The following is a 17,187-nucleotide window of genomic DNA, read 5'->3' as shown; positions in this document are numbered from 1 at the left end:
CCTCTCAAAATTCTATCAAATTGGCTAGACATGATCTCCCCCTAAACAAAACCATGCTGACTATCCTTGATTAATCCTTGCCTCTCCAAGTGGAGACTAATTCTGTCCCTCAGAATTTTTTCCAATAATTTCCCTACCACTGAAAGGCTCACTAGCCTGTAATTCCCTGGTTTATCCCTACTACCCTTCTTGAATAATGGTACTACGTTAGCTGTCCTCCAGTCCTCTGGCACCTCCCCTGTGGTCCGAGATGTTCTGAAAATTTGTGTCAGAGCCCCTGCAATCTCCTCCTCCCTTGCCTCACGCAGCAGCCTGGGATACATCTCATCTGGGCCTGGGGATTTATCCACTTTTAAGCCTGCTAAAACTGCTAGTACCTCCTTCCTCTCGATACTAATTTGTTCAAGTATATCACAATCCCCCTACCTGATTTCCATGCCTATATCGTCCTTCTCCATAGTGAACGCAGGTTATCCTCTTGCCAATAATATACTTATATAAAACACCTTGGGATTTTCTTTATTTTGCCCGCCAGTGTTTTTTCATGCCCCCTCTTCGCTCTCCTAATTTCTTTAAGTACCCCCCTGCACTAATTGACTCCTTGATTAATATTGTGACACCCCCTTCTGTCTCCCTGGAATATTGAGCTGCCAGTCCTGCCCCTCCCTCAACCATGTCTCTGTGATGGCAACAATATCATACTCCCATGTGTTCATGAACACCTTCAATTCATCTGCCTTACTCGCAAGACTCCTTGCATTAAAATAAATGCCATCCAGCCTTGCCATACTCCCTTGTGCTGTTACATATTTGCTCTGCCTTCCAGGCTGACTTGGTTTTTTCCTCTATATTTGGCTGTGCTCCACTCTGTGTATCCCATCCCCCTGCCAAGTTAGTTTAAACCACCCCCAACAGTACTAGCAAACTTCCCCGCAAGGATGTTGGTCCCATTCAGGTGCAACCCGTACAGGTCCCACCTTCCCCAGAAGCAGACCCAGTGATCCAGGAAACTAAAGCCTTCCCTCCTGCACCAACTCTTTAGCCATGCATTAATCTGCTCTATCCTCCTATTCCTATACTCGCTAGCACGTGGCACCGGGTGTAATCCAGAGATTACAACCTTTTGAGGTCCTGCTTTTTAATCTGCCACCTAGCTCCCTAAATTCTTGTTGCAGGACCTCATCCCTCTTTCAACCTATGTCGTTGGTACCAATGTGAACCACGACCTCTGACTGTTCGCCCTCCCCCTTCAGGATGCCCTGCAGCCGTTCAGTAGTGACATCCTTGACCCTGGCACCAGGGAGGCAACATACCATCCTGAAGTCACGTCTGCGGCCACAGAAACGTCTATCTGTTCCCCTTACGATACAATCCCCTATCACTATTGCTCTCCCACTCGGTTTCCTCCCCTCCTGTGCAGCTGAGCCACTCGTAGTGCCACGGACTTGGCTCTTGCTGCATTCCCCTGAGAAACCATCTCCCCCAGCAGTGTCCAAAACGGAAAATCTGTTGGAGAGGGAGATGGACCCAGGGGACTCCTGCACTACCTTCCTAGTTCTTTTACTCGGTCTGGCGGTCACCCATTCCTTTTCTGCCTGTGCACTCTTTACCTGCGGTGTGACCACCTCATTAAACGTGCTATCCCCGAAGATCTCAGCTTCGCGGATGCTTCACAGTGAATCCAGCCGCAGTTCCAGCTCCGAAATGCGGATTTTGAGTAGCTGCAGCTGGAGACACTTCCTGTACATGTGTTCGCCCTGGACACCGAAAGTGTCCCTGACTTCCCACATAGCACAGGAGGAGCACTCCATGGTGCCGAGCTGCCCTGCCATGTCCTACCCTTAATTTACTCCCTTTACTTCCTCTAAATTAAATGTATTAAATACACTAGGGACCTTGCTTCCCTTTAAAAACTACTTACTCTAAACTAGAGACCTTACTTTTACTTCAACGACTGGACTGTAGAAATACTCACCAGGTCCTACTTAACCAATTAGCTTCTTCCCTGGTTGTGACATCACTTTAGCAGTTTCGCAGTTGTTGTTTGACTGCTCTCGCCCTCTGACTCTTTCCCAACTCTCAGCACTCCGGTTTCAGGTCTCCGCTGCAGCATCATTTATGGCCGCTCCGCCTTCTCTGGTCCCGCTGCCGCTCCCACACAGGTCGCCTCCTCCGGTCTTGGTCAGTGATCTTGGTGATGTGCAATAACAACCTTTTGTTAATAAGAATATTTGAGTTTTAACCCCAGCCCCAGCAGTTTCTCTGACTTCTTCCCCCTTCCTTTCCCTCTTTTTCCCCCCCCCCCCCCCCCCCCCCCCTCTCTACTGAAAGCTTTCATTCCTTCCTGTGGTACTGTTCCACTGGTGCTAAGCACCCTCCACTACTTGGTGTGCAAGTGGCCATTATGTTTGAGCCTTGACGGCGAGTGTCCGGCTAGTAGTCGGGAGCAAAAACTCTGGCTTTTTTATTTTGGCTGTTTCTCCAATCCTCTCCTCTTGTCTTTTTCTCTCTCTTCCTCCTTGAAATGAAGAATAGATTTGCCTTTCTAATCTAGGCTTTATTAACTTAAAAATCCTGTAGCACATCTTTCAACACCCAGTCCCAACTAAAGGCTGGAAAGAACTGAATTTAAGATGGCCACCACAAATCACATGACATCAACTACCAATGAGATTACAGCATATATCCCAAGGCAGGAAACAAACAACCAATCACAATACTTCTTACTAAACATAAGAATAATCACCACACTCCTCCACTACCAAAAACCCAGAGATGTGAAGGTCAATTTTGATGCCCTTTCCACCACTCCTGCTCCGATCACTCAACTGAATTGAGCTTGGGACCTTCCTCCGTGTGGCTCAGCTCCTCACTAGATAAACTCATTGAACCATTAGAGATGTTTATAGATAGTTATCAATGTAGCTTGGAGATGCTGCAACATTTGCATACTGTTTTGAATACCGTGCCTGTTCTTTAGTTTTGCTTTTATTTCTCTAACCCAGTTTAAAAGAATGTGTTTCTTATCAGCTGGAGCGTGTTACAAGGCACACATCAAAAGGGGTGGAAATTACTAACATGGTTGCAAAATTGAAGTGGTTTTATCAATGTTCTCAAACGGGTCAGCTGTGTCCTTGGAACACACTTCAGTTGATCTGTGGTGAGGGGAAGGGTTTGCAAGTTTTTTTTGCTGGTGATGAATGGCATGGCAGGCTCTTGTGATTGACATGATTTGAGAGGGTGTGTGCCATGTGTTTTGATCTCTGCTGATGGGTTTATTTAAACCGAAGGAGGGTGTTCCTACGAATGTAACTGCTGTGCATGTTTCTTTTATGAAATGATGGTTGAATATAAGTGGATTATTGATCTAACACATCTCCTGGACTGGGATTGAAATAGTTAGTGCACCAGATCCTCTTAAGCTTTAAAATTGAGCCAAGTATACCACACCGCCCAAGATTATTTTTTTTCTGGTTTGATTTTTAACAGCTTTGTATTAAGTTAGCCAGCTACTTAAATTGGAAATTAAAGTTCAGTCACTCTTCAAAATAATTAACCCGGATCAATGTACTGTTTTTATTTATTTTGCTATGGAATTATAAACTCTCTCTAAAGCAAATATTGCAGATTTTGGTATTGGCTCCATGTTTTTGGCTCCCCTCCAGTTCCAGTGGCTGGACTGTAGCTCTCCAGGTGCTAGATACTCTAGGATCTTGTCAAAGTTGCCATTCTTGAGTCCGTCTAGACGACAAGTATCTGCAGGCTGTTCTATCACGGGAAGCATCACCACCTAGCTGGATACAGATGTCCCCCACCTTCTGGCTAACTGCACTCAGAATAGGGATCAAGTCTGGTCCCTGGTCTGCATTTACCAACTAAATTATTGGGGAATGGTTTTAATGGGGCTTGAACTTAGTACTTTTTTGTATACTTGAGAAACATAAGGAGCCCAGTGGTACATGCCCCTCGTGCTAACGTAACCCACAAAGTTTCAAACTAACGAAGAGTCTTTACATTGGGGAGGGGGGTAGGAGGGAGTGGCTCTTAAGCTACTTCTGCTATTTAATGAAGTTAATGTATTTTTAGGTGATCTAGGAATTGGCAAACAATCCTTTTTGTACTTGGTTTTTCTAAATTGGATCTGTTTCAGTAGATATTTCAATTCCCATGTTATTCTGTACAATTTGGTGAATATACTAACGATAGCGGGCACATGGTTTTCTTTTCCCCTGTTGAATTGCATGCTGAATACTCCCTGGGATTTGTGTCTGTTCTACTCCCTTACTGTGGATTAACTCAGTCGGGTCCGGCAATTGGAAGAGGATCTTAAAGTAATGGACCAGAGCTTGAAATCGTTAATGATCTCGGAGGAAGAGGTATTATTCCCAGCAATCCACTAACTACTTCCTGTTTCCTCTCTCCACCATCTTTGTTTTCTGTGTGAGAAAATATTAAAGCTACATTCCTTGCAACTTTGCTGCTGCTGCTGTTGTTCTGCTTCCTGGTAGCTTGTGTGTTTTTGGTTTTTCCCAGTGGAGACCCATAGCAGCTGAATTCTGGGATCAAGATGTGGCTTCAATACTTTCTATGGCCTCAGTGTAGCCCTGGGCCTCATACCTCCTCCTTGGGGTTGGTCGTTGTCCATATCTGAAATTTCATGTACTCAGTTAATGCTTACAGTGTGGAGATTTGAACTGACTGGTCAAATTTGTGAATGAATCCAGCTTTTGTTCGCGTTTTGCAGCAATGCCGGGTAAGTACCCAAGCGATTACCCAGTATCCATGAATGTTCTGGTTTAGGATCCTACAGTTTTTTGTTTTGCACATCCAAACCATGTCGGGACCTAAATTCTATGAGCATCAGGGATGTTAAGTTGCTATGGGTTTCTTGCCACTTTCTGCATATTCTCAACCTCCTTCTTTCCCAAAAAAACTATCTTGTTCTGAACAGTAAATGTGCTGAGATTGAAGAAGAATTGAAAAATGTCACCAACAGCCTGAAGTCTTTGGAAGCACAAACTGAAAAGGTAGGAGCATTCTGTATGCAACTGCTTTAAAGCCCTGGTATCCCCATAGGGCCCTTTTACAGTCGTCTCAATTAGTGTACAGTTAACATACTGACTGTAGAATTGCTTTTGCCCAGTAGTGAACTATTGATCACCATTGTTAACCCTTTGTGTCCTCATGTACTGTGATGCAAAGTGCATTGGTAGTTGGCATCCAAATTGACTCGACTGCTGGCACAAAAAAACTGAACCAAAACTAAATAAATGCACTTTTTAAAAATGTCACATTTTAAATGCCCCAGAATGGTTATGAAGATTGCAGTCTGGTGTAGATGACTATTAAAAACCAGTGGATTTTACCTTTTTTGCCATTTATTGCTAGCTACCTTACAGCCCCAACATCAGTGACGGCACTGTAAGGCAAATGAGATGACCGTGCTTCCTGTGGTGTGGTGCCATGGAGGACCACTTCGAGGTGGTTTTCACCAGTACCTGCCAAGCTGAAGCAGAAGTGTAAATGGCTGTTGCCAGCAGTGCCATTTCCCACTGGCTGCCCAGTACAGATCTTCCTCAGTCACTAGGGAAGGTTTCGTGCTTTCAAACCCCATTAATGGTAACCTTGTGGATTCCACCCCACACAACAAACACAGTACAGAATCTGGATTCCAGAGCATTAGGAACCAAAAGGCAATTCTGTATAATATGTAACATTTTTGTTGTAATGTACTCTGAAGCTCTCCATTTAGGTTACTGTCTTGTAAGTGTTTCTAGTTTTCCATTATTTAATCTATATGCAAGGCTTCAAAAGAAGATACGGTACTGCATTCCAAAATAATTGTGTACCATGTCATCAATAAAGCTTCATATTTTCTTGATAATTTTGAAGCTCAACTAAATATGGGGATACCTTTGCTTTAGTTGTCTGTAAAGCTGAGGAGGACCTTTGGCTATGTCGCAATGAAGTAATGTCCAAGTTGGCTTTCTCCCAGCCCATTTTTTTTTTTGTTTGAACGGCAACAACTTCTATTGTGTTGGCTTGGGATATGGTACAGGGCTGAATTGGAGATAATTCCAATCATTACTTTTTGTAACTGCCATTTTATTTTCTTCCTAGCTTTTGAGATATTTAGGATTGTTACTAATGCTTACTAAAATTTTGGCCCTGGACTGTACATTTCTCAAGTCACCATTGTTCTCCTTTCTTATTTCCTTTCTTAGTTGTATAATGTTTTTAATGTTTGCAGCTTGTTTTAATTCTCTTTGTACATTATACAGTAACTGACAATGCAATTTTCAACAGAAATTCACTTGAAAACAGGCCAGTGATTCCCACCTTCCTGTGGAAATATTTAAGTAATGAACCAGCCTTTGAATTTTACCCCCAATAGTTAATATTTGTACATCCTGCCTAATTAAACCCCAGTTCCTAGTTTAACATCCTGTCTAAGCTGCGTGGTTGGCCCAATATGGGATACTTGATGTTTCGTTGTCATGGCTGTGTGACACAATAACAAATCCTGACTACAAATCAGGAACTCTGCAGGTAAGGTCAGAGTAGTAGAAGCTGTTAATTATCTTGCGCCACTATTGCCAGTGGAAGATCCAACTTTGGCAGGAGAGGTGTAAAGTAAATGAAGCAATTATTCAGCAGTGAGGCAGCACAGAGCGCCTTCTCCAGGTGATTTTCTCCCCTTCCATACCCGCCGCCTCCTGATGCTACTGGTGGCTCCATTTTCTGTAACTAATGACAGCTTGAACACAAGGTCAGTCCAAAAGGACCTTCAAGGAAGGTGTTTGCCAGAAATGTAAGCAGGCAAAAATTGCATATCACTGAGAGCTAATCCAAATAGACTAGTTCCTAGAGCCACATTTTGTTTCGTGTCAATTTCCTCATGGCTCCCTTCTGAGGCAAACTGGCATTATAAGCCTAATTATTACTGGGTGCGCAGAATGACTTGCACTATGGACTATTCCACAGCTCTGCTAATGCTTTGGTTTGAGTAGATTTGGCACTGGCAGTTCTGTCTTTCCTGCACAGATACAGTGCTACCAAGTGCTGTGTTCAGCAGAGTGGCACAGAGTTGTTGAAGCTCTTCAGAGGGGACAGCAAGATTGTTCACAGGTTGACTTGGGCTGTCTTTTTAACTGTCCTCACTTAGGATGGAGGGTCCAATAGTATTGGAGCTGTGTGGTTTAAAAAGATGCTTTTCTTTCAATAGAAATTGGATGGACATTTTTTTTCCTTTTGACTTCTGTGGAATTTGTTGATTGAAGTCCTGTGCTGATCTGTGTATTTTTATTTGAAAACAAATGTAGTGCTGTAGTATGAGAAGCATTTAACATTTTTTAAATGATTGATTTATCTGCCAGTATGCTTCAAAAGAAGATAAATATGAAGATGAAATCAAGCTGTTAACAGACAAGCTAAAAGAGGTGAGTTACAGGAATTTCTAACACTATCCAGGTTCATCTTGGGCATAATGTTCGAATGGGATGGGTTTCTGGCTAAGGGAACTGAGATTTGCTCAAGTTACATTCGAGGAGATTAGGGGGGAAATCTTAAAGTCTTGTCCTTAAATTCTAGAATATTGGTGCAAAGCCATAGAATAAAGTTTTAAAACATTGTTGCTGTGATTCTGTAGAATTTAAGTCCTTACTCTCCAAGTGGGGAGGGTATGTGGAAATGGGGTCACTTGGCACTGGCAGTGAGAACAGGTCACCTGCCTATCCATTTAACTGTAGACTTGAAGACCTTTTTTAAAATATATTTTTGAGTGAGGTATTCTAAGCATGTTCATGTACATAATCAGAATGATGGGGTTTCATCATTCAGGCCTGTAGCCAGAGGGTTGCAGGACTGAGTGATTAAAATTGGCAGCAATTAAGTTGTGTTTAGAAGTGAATTTATCTTCACTCTACAGGGAGTTCAGAGAATCACTTTCTGATGAAGAGCAATGAAAGTGCCCTAAAGCAATGTCCATTAATGACCTGTTATTTTACAGGCTGAAACTAGAGCTGAGTTTGCTGAAAGATCTGTAGCAAAACTGGAGAAGGCAATTGATGATTTGGAAGGTAATATTTCACTTCATACACTTAGATTTTCTCGTTACACTTCTGTTGTCTTCTCCATTAGCTTAGAAACTGATGTTGCTTCTGGAGTAGGAAAGTCAAAATGCAGCATTTTTTTAACCCCAAGTTTTCTCAGGAATACTCCTGTTTTTGGGGACCAAAAGTTCTGATTGAATCATGGGGTTTACATGAGTTTTGGAATGAAGTTTGCATTTATATCCAGTAAATCTCTGACTATTTGCAGTCATTTTTGGTTGCTTTGGGAGGGGGAAAAGAAAGGAAAAGGGTGCAAGGAAAAAGTAACTCCAAACTAGAGGTGTGCATCAGGCATGTTTCAGCTATGCTAGTCAGTTAGATCAGGAAATAAGCAATTGTATTCCAGTGTGTGGGTGGGATGTTTCATTAAACACTAAAGTGCTGGATTATTTTGACTTGTCTATTTTAAAAAAAATTTAGACTTTGGAACAGTGATTGATGGAATATCACTGTACTTGTTGGTTGAGGTGTGACTGAATAAGTCACAGAAGGGTACATTTTGTGACTTATTCATTTAAGTTCTTCCTGGATCAAGTTACAATATAATACAAAGTCACTCTTCTGACAGCGACAACAGTAAGAAGCACCTTGGGACATTTTACTACACTATATAAACACGAGCTGTTGCCAGAAGAGTGGCTTTGCACTATATTGTAACTTGACCCAGGAGGAACTTAATGTAATCAACCTACCTGAATCCTAGTAAACTGACCTACGTAGTGAAGTACTTTTCACTTCAGTTACATGTCAGTTGTTTATATAAATTCCATTGACGTGAGATACCTCTTCAATATGACATTTCCTTCATAAGATAAGCAGTTTTTTGTGAGAAGGTTATATTTTGCAGATATTGGGACTGGCCCTATGGACTGTTGTCTTTTCTGACACCAATTTCTCATCTTCCTCTGTATGCTGAGAGGCTCTGTGGAGAATGGGCTTCTTTTAAGAGTTTTTAAACTCGTTTCTTGGTGTTTTAAGTGCAGTTGGATGTTATTTGGTGTACATACCGTTCCAGATACACAAGTGAAAATTTTGAACATATCAAGAGGTTCAGTTACAAATCTCATTTAATAAACTGGCAGGAATCTCTACAAATGACAACCTCTCATGCAAAGCAAAAGATAGTAGGTGTAATCGCATTAATTGAAGTGAGCTTACACTTAAAAAAAATGTAATGGACCCAGTTTGTGAAATGGAGTGCTCAATAAATCACTTTATTTGAGTGGGGAATGAGGAAGAAAGTTTTCAGCTGAAGCCGAGTTCATTTCTTTACCATGTAATTCTGCTTTCTGATCATTTTATTCAAGCTACCATTGTAGTTTAGCCATGATTTTTGGACTGTTGTGATGCTCAGATATGATGTGCACAAGTCTGACATGCCTGTGTTTTAAGCGCAGAATTCTTCTTTCCACTTGCTGAACCTAGTCATTCCTGATAACACTCCAAAAATCAGGGCAGGGGTACAATGGTAGCATGAATTGTTGTCTGATATTTGGCTTGGAGGATCGTACAACCATTGTGGAGTTCTCCTGATTTAAATTTTTTTCCTCTATTGGGACGTGATTCTTGGTCCAGTATTCTGAGGTACACTTCACTGCACTGGGAGTATATAAATTTGGTCTGCGTTTGTATAAGATTGTATTAATCGTACCCCAAGCCTCCGATTCAGTGGAGATCTCTTTTTTTTGTAAATTGCTGTAGATTTTGTTTTTGCTTTTTGTAACTAATTCTATTTAAATGGTTTAATATTGTATAGAGAAGACTTAAAAACAAAAGTAAAGATTTAAAAGGGAAGATTTCTTCTTCATTACAGCCTCTTTTCCCCCCCCCCCCCCCACTCTGATTTATTGAGCACTCCTTTAATTTCACGCACTGTGTCCATTACATTTTTTAAGTGTAAGCTCACTTAATGCGATTACACCTACTATCTTTTGCTTTGCATGAGATGTTGTCATTTGTCGAGATTCTGATGACATATTTGTAACTGGGCCTCTTGATACATTTATAATTTTCACCTGTGTGCCTCTTGAACTGTGTACACCAAGTAACATCCAACTGCACCAAAAACATCAAGAAACGAGTTTCTTTTGCTTGGAGGGGGTGGGATTTGAATTATTCAGTAGTTTGAATGAAACAATTTAAAACTGCACGGGAGATGTTTTTGGCACAATTTCAATTCGAATTAATGAACTTCAAATTAAGAGGAGTTAGCTGTGTTTGTAACAAAATCATAAACAACAAGTATAATGAATGCATTTATGATTTCCCTATCAATAGTGAACTGAGAAAATCTTTCCCAGAATCTCTCATGCTGTATAAAGGCCAGTTCTTTTTCTTTTTTTCTCTTTCTCTCTCTCTCTCTCTCTCTCAAGTCAAGTGGTAATTTTTTTTTCAGTTGATAAAACTTGGTATTTATTTGGCTTTTGAATCATTGCTAAAACTTTCAGATGTAAAGTATATTCAAGGGATGATGTGTTAAGATGGAAAGATAAATTGCTTTTTTTTTTTACACGAAACCTTCTTCACCTGTGTTTGAATCTGTAATAAATTCTGTATACACTTTTTGTGTGCATTCATTTTTCTCTTTGCTTTGCCTGTTCCTAGATGAACAGTATGCTTAGAAAGTTTAAATGCAAAGATCTATGTCCAGATGGGCACCACTGTTGCTGTAACTCCTTGCTAGTTTTAGTTCCTGTTACTACTTGTTAATGTGGTTAAGAGCTCATGGTACAATATACAACAGTTCAAGAGAGCTGTGTAATTATCAACCATGCATGAATGTGAAGATTTGTGCAAAAATTGAATGGTCCATTCAAATCTCATCGCATGATTAATGCAGTGTCTTGCTGATCTCCCATATTTAAAAATTGCTCCAGCTAAGTTTTACATAAGTAGGTGAGGCTAACTATCAGTTATGTAATAAAATTAATGGATTTTTCCCACGTGGCTTATAGTGTGCAGTAACTGCCTGGTTGACTGACCAAGTGGTAATTGTACATGTAACAGCCAGTCAGAGTGGAGTGAAAGGGGAAGGCTATACAAATGTACAAGTTGATTGAATCATGCAATACCAACTAATGATGAGCAATACAAATTTGTACCAGTTTGGGCAGAACAGTGAAGATTTACTAGAGTCTAGAAGCTGCATCAAATTGGTTTTGTTGGATTAATACTGTATCTTGTACCATTGCTTTAAAGAAACACTTTTTGTTATTTATATGATTAACTAGACTTTGATTTATTTTCACTTTTGCAGCTGTTCCATTGCTGCTTTCACTCTTGAATTATTTGAAATAAAATAAATATTTGCCCTTGTCTTTTTGTAAATGTCCTGTTAAAATATACATTGTATTTTATACATTTTACCCATTGAATATTCATGTAACTTGCACAGAAAAATGTGACATTAAAACTAACAGGATTTTTTGTTCTGGTGGAGAGCAGCCTCACTGCTTGCAGCTGTGCTGAATTTAGAGATGTCCATCATTTGTTGACTGGCATAGAAAGACAGCCCTTTAAGTGAAGGAGATAAAGTAATATATTAACATAGTGGGAAGGACATTCATCTGTTTTCATCTCCTGGGATTGAGCGTGTGATTAGCAGGGCTCATAAATCTAGTTGTACATTCAATGCTACTTCAAAAAGGATTTTTTTTTTTTTAACCCTTGCTCCAGTATAATTCTGTTCTGTGAGCACATAACTACTTACAGTAGACACTTTCCAATAAGTTTGCTTAAATCCTGATTGAAGCTCATTAAGCTTTGACCACCTCTTCTGATTACAGTATAATGAATAGAATGCAAGTAAAATGAACTTGTATTGCTGTGGTGAGAAACTAGAAAATCCCAATTATTGAATTTCTTTTTTAGCAGAAGGTTCCCAAGTTTTGCAATGGAGACACTTGACTTTGTGTTAAACCCTTTTTGAAGTCCTAGGAACCTTTTAGAATAACTCCCATTGGTAGTTCTTTGTTTGATTGCATTATTCCCTGTTCTCTAATTACTTCTTGGCTTAGATGTTGATGATTCCTCCAGTCAGAACTTTGATATTGTAGTGAAACTTTTTTTAATGCATCACATATAACCATTCGGAATGATAGCAGTGTGCTGACCCCATGTTTATGTGGCTTGAGTAGGGGAAAGAGACAAGAACCTTAGAATGCATACATCAGTTTAAAACTACTGGAAACCAATTCAACAATCGCTTTAATGAGTACGTGTGACATTCTCTGACTGGGAAATAAAGTAGCCAACAGCTAGAACTGCTTTTAATATTTAATCATGGACTGAGGGGAACAGGGCTCTGACGAGCTCAAATATGAGCATTAAAAATATATACTTGTTTGTTTTCATAAAGTGAACAGTGTATGTGGGAGGTGGGTAGATATGCTTCTGGTTTGTGTATTGCCCTTTGCACTCCTTCTACACAGGATATAATACCAGTGAATTACTGCTCACTTAATCCATGTAGGATATTATGAACTCTAGTTAGGATGTCACTGTGGGCATGTAGTTGTAAAATCTGACCCATAACATTATTTAAACTATTTGTAAAATCACTGTCCGGGTTTGGGGTTTACATTGAAGTTATGACTTCTTGATTTACATTATTTAGCTGGGAACAGATAACTTGAAGATGGCTGAAATAAGTGGCCCTCTGATTAGAGAACTTGGAAGTATTCAGAATAAGCAGAAGTGGACAGTAACGTAATGACCTTTAATTTAGTTTTACTTTTTTAACTAATTCACTCACCCGCCATTCCACAGGGAGATGGGGAGAGAACACCCCTTGAGTGTGACCGCAGAGTAATCATTTGGACTTTGTTTTATTACAAAAAGCATCAGTGCATTTTAACAAAGTTGAACCTCTCTCCATCCCACCCCAAACATCCTGGCTTTTGCAAAACCTTCTCAAATTGCAGATTGTGGAGGAGCTCCGTGTAAACCCCTGCCACTCTGGTTTTTAATTACCAAGTTTGATTGCCGTTGGCAGTAACCGTGCAGTAATGTATTACTATTTTGCCTGCATCTTTTTGATTTCCCTTGAGGTCCATCTTGAAGACTCATTGCTGTTCAGTAGTAATATATGTATTACTTTCTGTGATACTAGAACATCATTTGACTGAATTCACAATTTTGTGACTGAGGCTGGTGTATGCAAGTCTGCTGCTTAGGTCAGATAATAGCCTTTTTAAAAGTTTTTTATCTGTATTTCTCTTAATATATTTCCCACAGGTTGCTTCTCTTTAGCTTTTCCAGCTGAGAGGGGGCAAAGTGGGTCTAAACAAGGTTGGCAAGATGAGTTGGGCAATCAATTGACATTGTAATGTCTAGCAAATCATATTTGTGGACTCTCTCAACCAAAACCCCAACTTGCTGTGGTGTTTGAGTGTGTCTGAGGGATTGGTCAGGTTAAATGTTCCTTACGTCACTGTTGACCTTTTACTCAGCACATTGGCACTGAGACAATTTGTGATTGGCATACTGTTGCGATGGCATGGTGCCCCCCACTCAAGGTGGCACAGCACTCTGTTTATTTGTGGGTTAGTGTACCTCATGAATAATGCCTCAAATTGTGGCAGTAAATCAGTTTCCAGACTTGGTTTTTGGTTTGGGAAGTTATTCCTGACACTGCTACATGCCAGCCTGATTTTAGACCAAATTAAATTCAAGAGTGTGCAGATAAACAAAAAGGTTACTGCTTTTTTAAACTCTCAGAACTATTTTCCAAATCCTCTCTTTTTCAGACTCTATTCTTGCGTTAAACCTGAGAGGCACTTTCTTTGGTATATGTGTTTTTTTTTTCTTCTTTCTTCATGTGAATAGTTTAAACCTGTTAAAACCAGGTGATCTGTTCCACATGACTAACACTGCTCTCTCTCTTCTTTCATCTGCTGTCATTGATGCTGTTTCAATAGAGCGCTTCCGTCAGGAGGTAGAGAGAAATCGTCTTCTCAATAGTGAACTGAGGGTTGTCCTGAATGAACTTAACAACTGACTTTCTTTACCTTGAAGACTTGCCAAAAAGCCTGCTCTGTGTTGTCTTGCCTGACTTTTTAAAAAAAAATGAATGTTGACACTTTTTCTGTTTCATACCTATTCGTAGCTTTATTTTGCATGTCTGTTTATATGAAATAAAAACTACACAGGTATTTAGTTTCAAATGGTTTAACAGCAGGTTTTTGAATTAATTCTGCCTTTCTGTCAATTTGGTTTCTCTTAAATGAAAGACTAATCTCAGCACAGTGAATGTAGGTGTAACATGGGAGAAAACAAGCTAGCCATGACTTTTCAGCTGCTTTTCTTGAAGAAATCAATCTGACTACCTGGGAGGGTTATTCTTGCTTTTAAATAGCCCTCAAATTTCTCTGTTCTCGTAAAATGAATGCGTTCCTGCACTCCATTCATATTGTTAAGTAAAATGCATATATAAATATTGCAGTTCAAACCGGCTTTACATTTGGGAAATCCATGGAGTAATCTAGATCTATGCATTTTGCAACAAAACGTTTTGGCCCAACCATGGCTTCTGTTGGAACACAGTTGTGGAATTGAGGGTGGTAGTGGAGAAGAGATGCTATGCTTGCAGAGGGAAACATTGTATGGTGCATCTAAGGGGGACGAAACAAAACAAAAGATGAGAGAAATTCACAGAAATAAACTCGCAACTTTTTTTGGAAGTTTAAAATGTTGCAATAAGGTTGGCAGTTTCATCAGAAATTTGTCTTTTTTTTGAAATTATTAAATTAATGTTAAACTGTAAATATGTGTATATAATGAAATATTGCTTTACATTTTTGATTTAGCAACTTTTAATATTTGTTTCTGTTTTAAACAAAGACTGTTCAAATTTTTATTTAAATTTAAATTCTCATTTTTCTTTTTCCATGAACCAATAGAAAAACTGGCCCGGGCTAAAGAAGAGAATGTGGGCATTCATCAGGTGCTTGAGCAGACTCTAGTGGATCTGAGTCACTTATAATAATACTAACTGGGGGAAAAAAGAAAAGCTTTACATGCCACAAGTGCCCATGATACAACAACGTCTTCTGTGTAAACACTGTAAACCACCAGCCAAAGTGTGAAACACAGCATGGGGTTTAGAACGACAAATTAATATAGGCTCACTCAACATTTGTATTGAAACCAATAAATTTCAAGGGGGAAATCTTTCTTTTAAAACTTTAACTGCAGTGTGGGAACAATTGTGGTTTGTTTTCTTTTTGACTGCCCTGCCCTCTCCATTACAGTGACTGGGCAGACTTTGACATTTATGCCATAGACATGATAGCTGTTATAACTGTGTATTAGCTTCTACTTTCAATTCTCTACTTGATGGTCTTCCATTCTTGACAAGCTTTGTATTTTTTTGTGTAGGATTTAAAGCAAAATATATTGACTAGACTTGAAGAGCTGTTGCCAAAAGTGCATTTCTTAAGATGTCTCTGACCTGATGCTGGATAACATATATAAAAAGAAAGAATGCACACCACTTTCCTCCCCCAACCCCCAGAGTTTTATTCTGCTGCAGCTTAGAAGTATGTGGCTTTTGGTTAGTTGTTAGTTGTTAGTTGGAAATGGTTTGCCCATTTAAAACACAGATCAAGTCAAAGCTTGTAAGGATGTAGCAAAGGCCTGGTTTCTGATATCTCGACCACACTGGCAATTATTGGCAAATGTTGCTATTGTATCATACTGACCCAAGGTTACTATTTGTAGTATACAATAAAAAAAAATGTCACTCTATCTCTTGTGTAAAATCTGATGACTTGCATCTTTTGATAAATCATTGGAGATGCCACCATGACATTGTAAACATTTTATACCATGAATATATGGGATTGTGAAAATAAATATGTACATTTTTGTCATAGATTTAAAGATCATGAGCACAGACTGGGAGTTTTAACAACCATTTTCCCTTCTGTGATGTAACTGTTTCTTCTCCCTATGAATGTCCTTGGAATTCCACTTTATCCTATGCAATTACCTGTGTAAGCTCTTTATTTGTACGGTTTATTAAACTTTGGAATAAAATTATCTTGTTGTGGTGTTGATTTAAAATCTTGTGTATGGTGTCTCCTGAAATTCTTTTCAACAGTTAATTTTGATTCCCTCTGAAGACATGCATTTTTTTTTCTTGTTCTTATTGCAGCTTTCTTTCTTCCTTCCCTCCAAAAATGTAATGCACCTTTCATAATGGATTGTGGCTGGCTGGCTCCAGCCACCACTAAGGGCTCCCTTAGCTGGCCATATACAAGGAGACACATGGCAGTGGCCTGGCAGGGGCACCACATCAGATTGTTTCTCCCTGGTCTCCTTGTGCAGTGCAACTGAAATCAAGAACTGTGTAGAGCGAGAGGTCAAGTCTGCATTGTACTGTATGGCACTTCTCTTGCATGTGGGCTGCCTGAAGCACATTAGGATGTTTTTCTACATTAAAGGCAAGTTTTTATTTCACTGCTTTTGCTATTTTTGGAAATCTTTTTGTTTCAGTCACAATACTGTGGCGTTCCCAGTTTACACTTTGGAGGAAATGTTTTTGTATTTAGCCTTCGATGCTGAGGACTCTTCCACCTAATCAAAAACAAACTCTTGATTCCATTTGAATAAACAGCCATGGATAAATCTTAAAATCTGTCATTGCCATATAAGGGGGGAGGTCTGACTAAAGATAGTGGCAGCATCTTGGTAAACTATCAGGGCATAGATCTTCTACTTTGAAAGATGACTTCAGTATTTACAGTTGAGAATTTAAAACACTAAATCATACCAGACTGGTAAAGAAAAATATCCATGCTATTAATAACTAACTGCAATAAGGCCTCAAACACCCATTAGTAGTTTCCTATGAATTGAAAGTTACTGTAAAACCCAGTGTGCAATTCACTATTTTGCTTTCATTGAATCTCAAGTATACTACTGTACGCCACTTCTTTGCATTTTGTGTGGCAGGGCATGTATGAAGGTGTGACTTTATCAGGTTTGATGGTACTTTGACTTGCTTATCAATAATCTTTTCCATCCATCCCCTCCTTGCATCACATCTAGCCTCAATCCTGGCACTCTCACTCCA

The 17,187-nt window shown here is 39.6% G+C and overlaps 1 protein-coding gene across 8 annotated transcripts in view; it reads left to right on the top strand.

The window, feature by feature from the left end:
* Positions 1–16,148, top strand: part of LOC147123479 (uncharacterized) — a 119,493-nt gene extending 103,345 nt beyond the window's left edge. For 2 of the 8 annotated variants that reach the window (XM_085973584.1, XM_085973621.1), the window contains 4 exons: positions 4,301–4,376; positions 7,377–7,439; positions 8,009–8,078; positions 15,011–16,148. In XM_085973584.1, coding sequence (XP_085829710.1) covers positions 4,301–4,376; positions 7,377–7,439; positions 8,009–8,078; positions 15,011–15,093 — 292 coding nt within the window. In that variant the 3' untranslated portion in view covers positions 15,094–16,148. Of the gene's footprint in view, positions 1–4,300; positions 4,377–4,951; positions 5,028–7,376; positions 7,440–8,008; positions 8,079–14,029; positions 14,161–15,010 lie in introns of those variants that run through there. The other 6 variants (XM_085973577.1, XM_085973610.1, XM_085973601.1 and 3 more) reach the window with 3 other exon arrangements.
* Positions 16,149–17,187: the final 1,039 nt, after the last annotated feature.

This window comes from Somniosus microcephalus, chromosome 2 (genome assembly GCF_052327205.1).
Source record: "Somniosus microcephalus isolate GS21.2 chromosome 2, FLI_Smic_1.0, whole genome shotgun sequence".
Classification (NCBI taxonomy): Eukaryota; Metazoa; Chordata; class Chondrichthyes; order Squaliformes; family Somniosidae; genus Somniosus; species Somniosus microcephalus.
The sequence above is the reverse complement of the archived record's forward strand: the minus strand, read 5'-3'. Positions and strand labels throughout refer to the sequence as shown.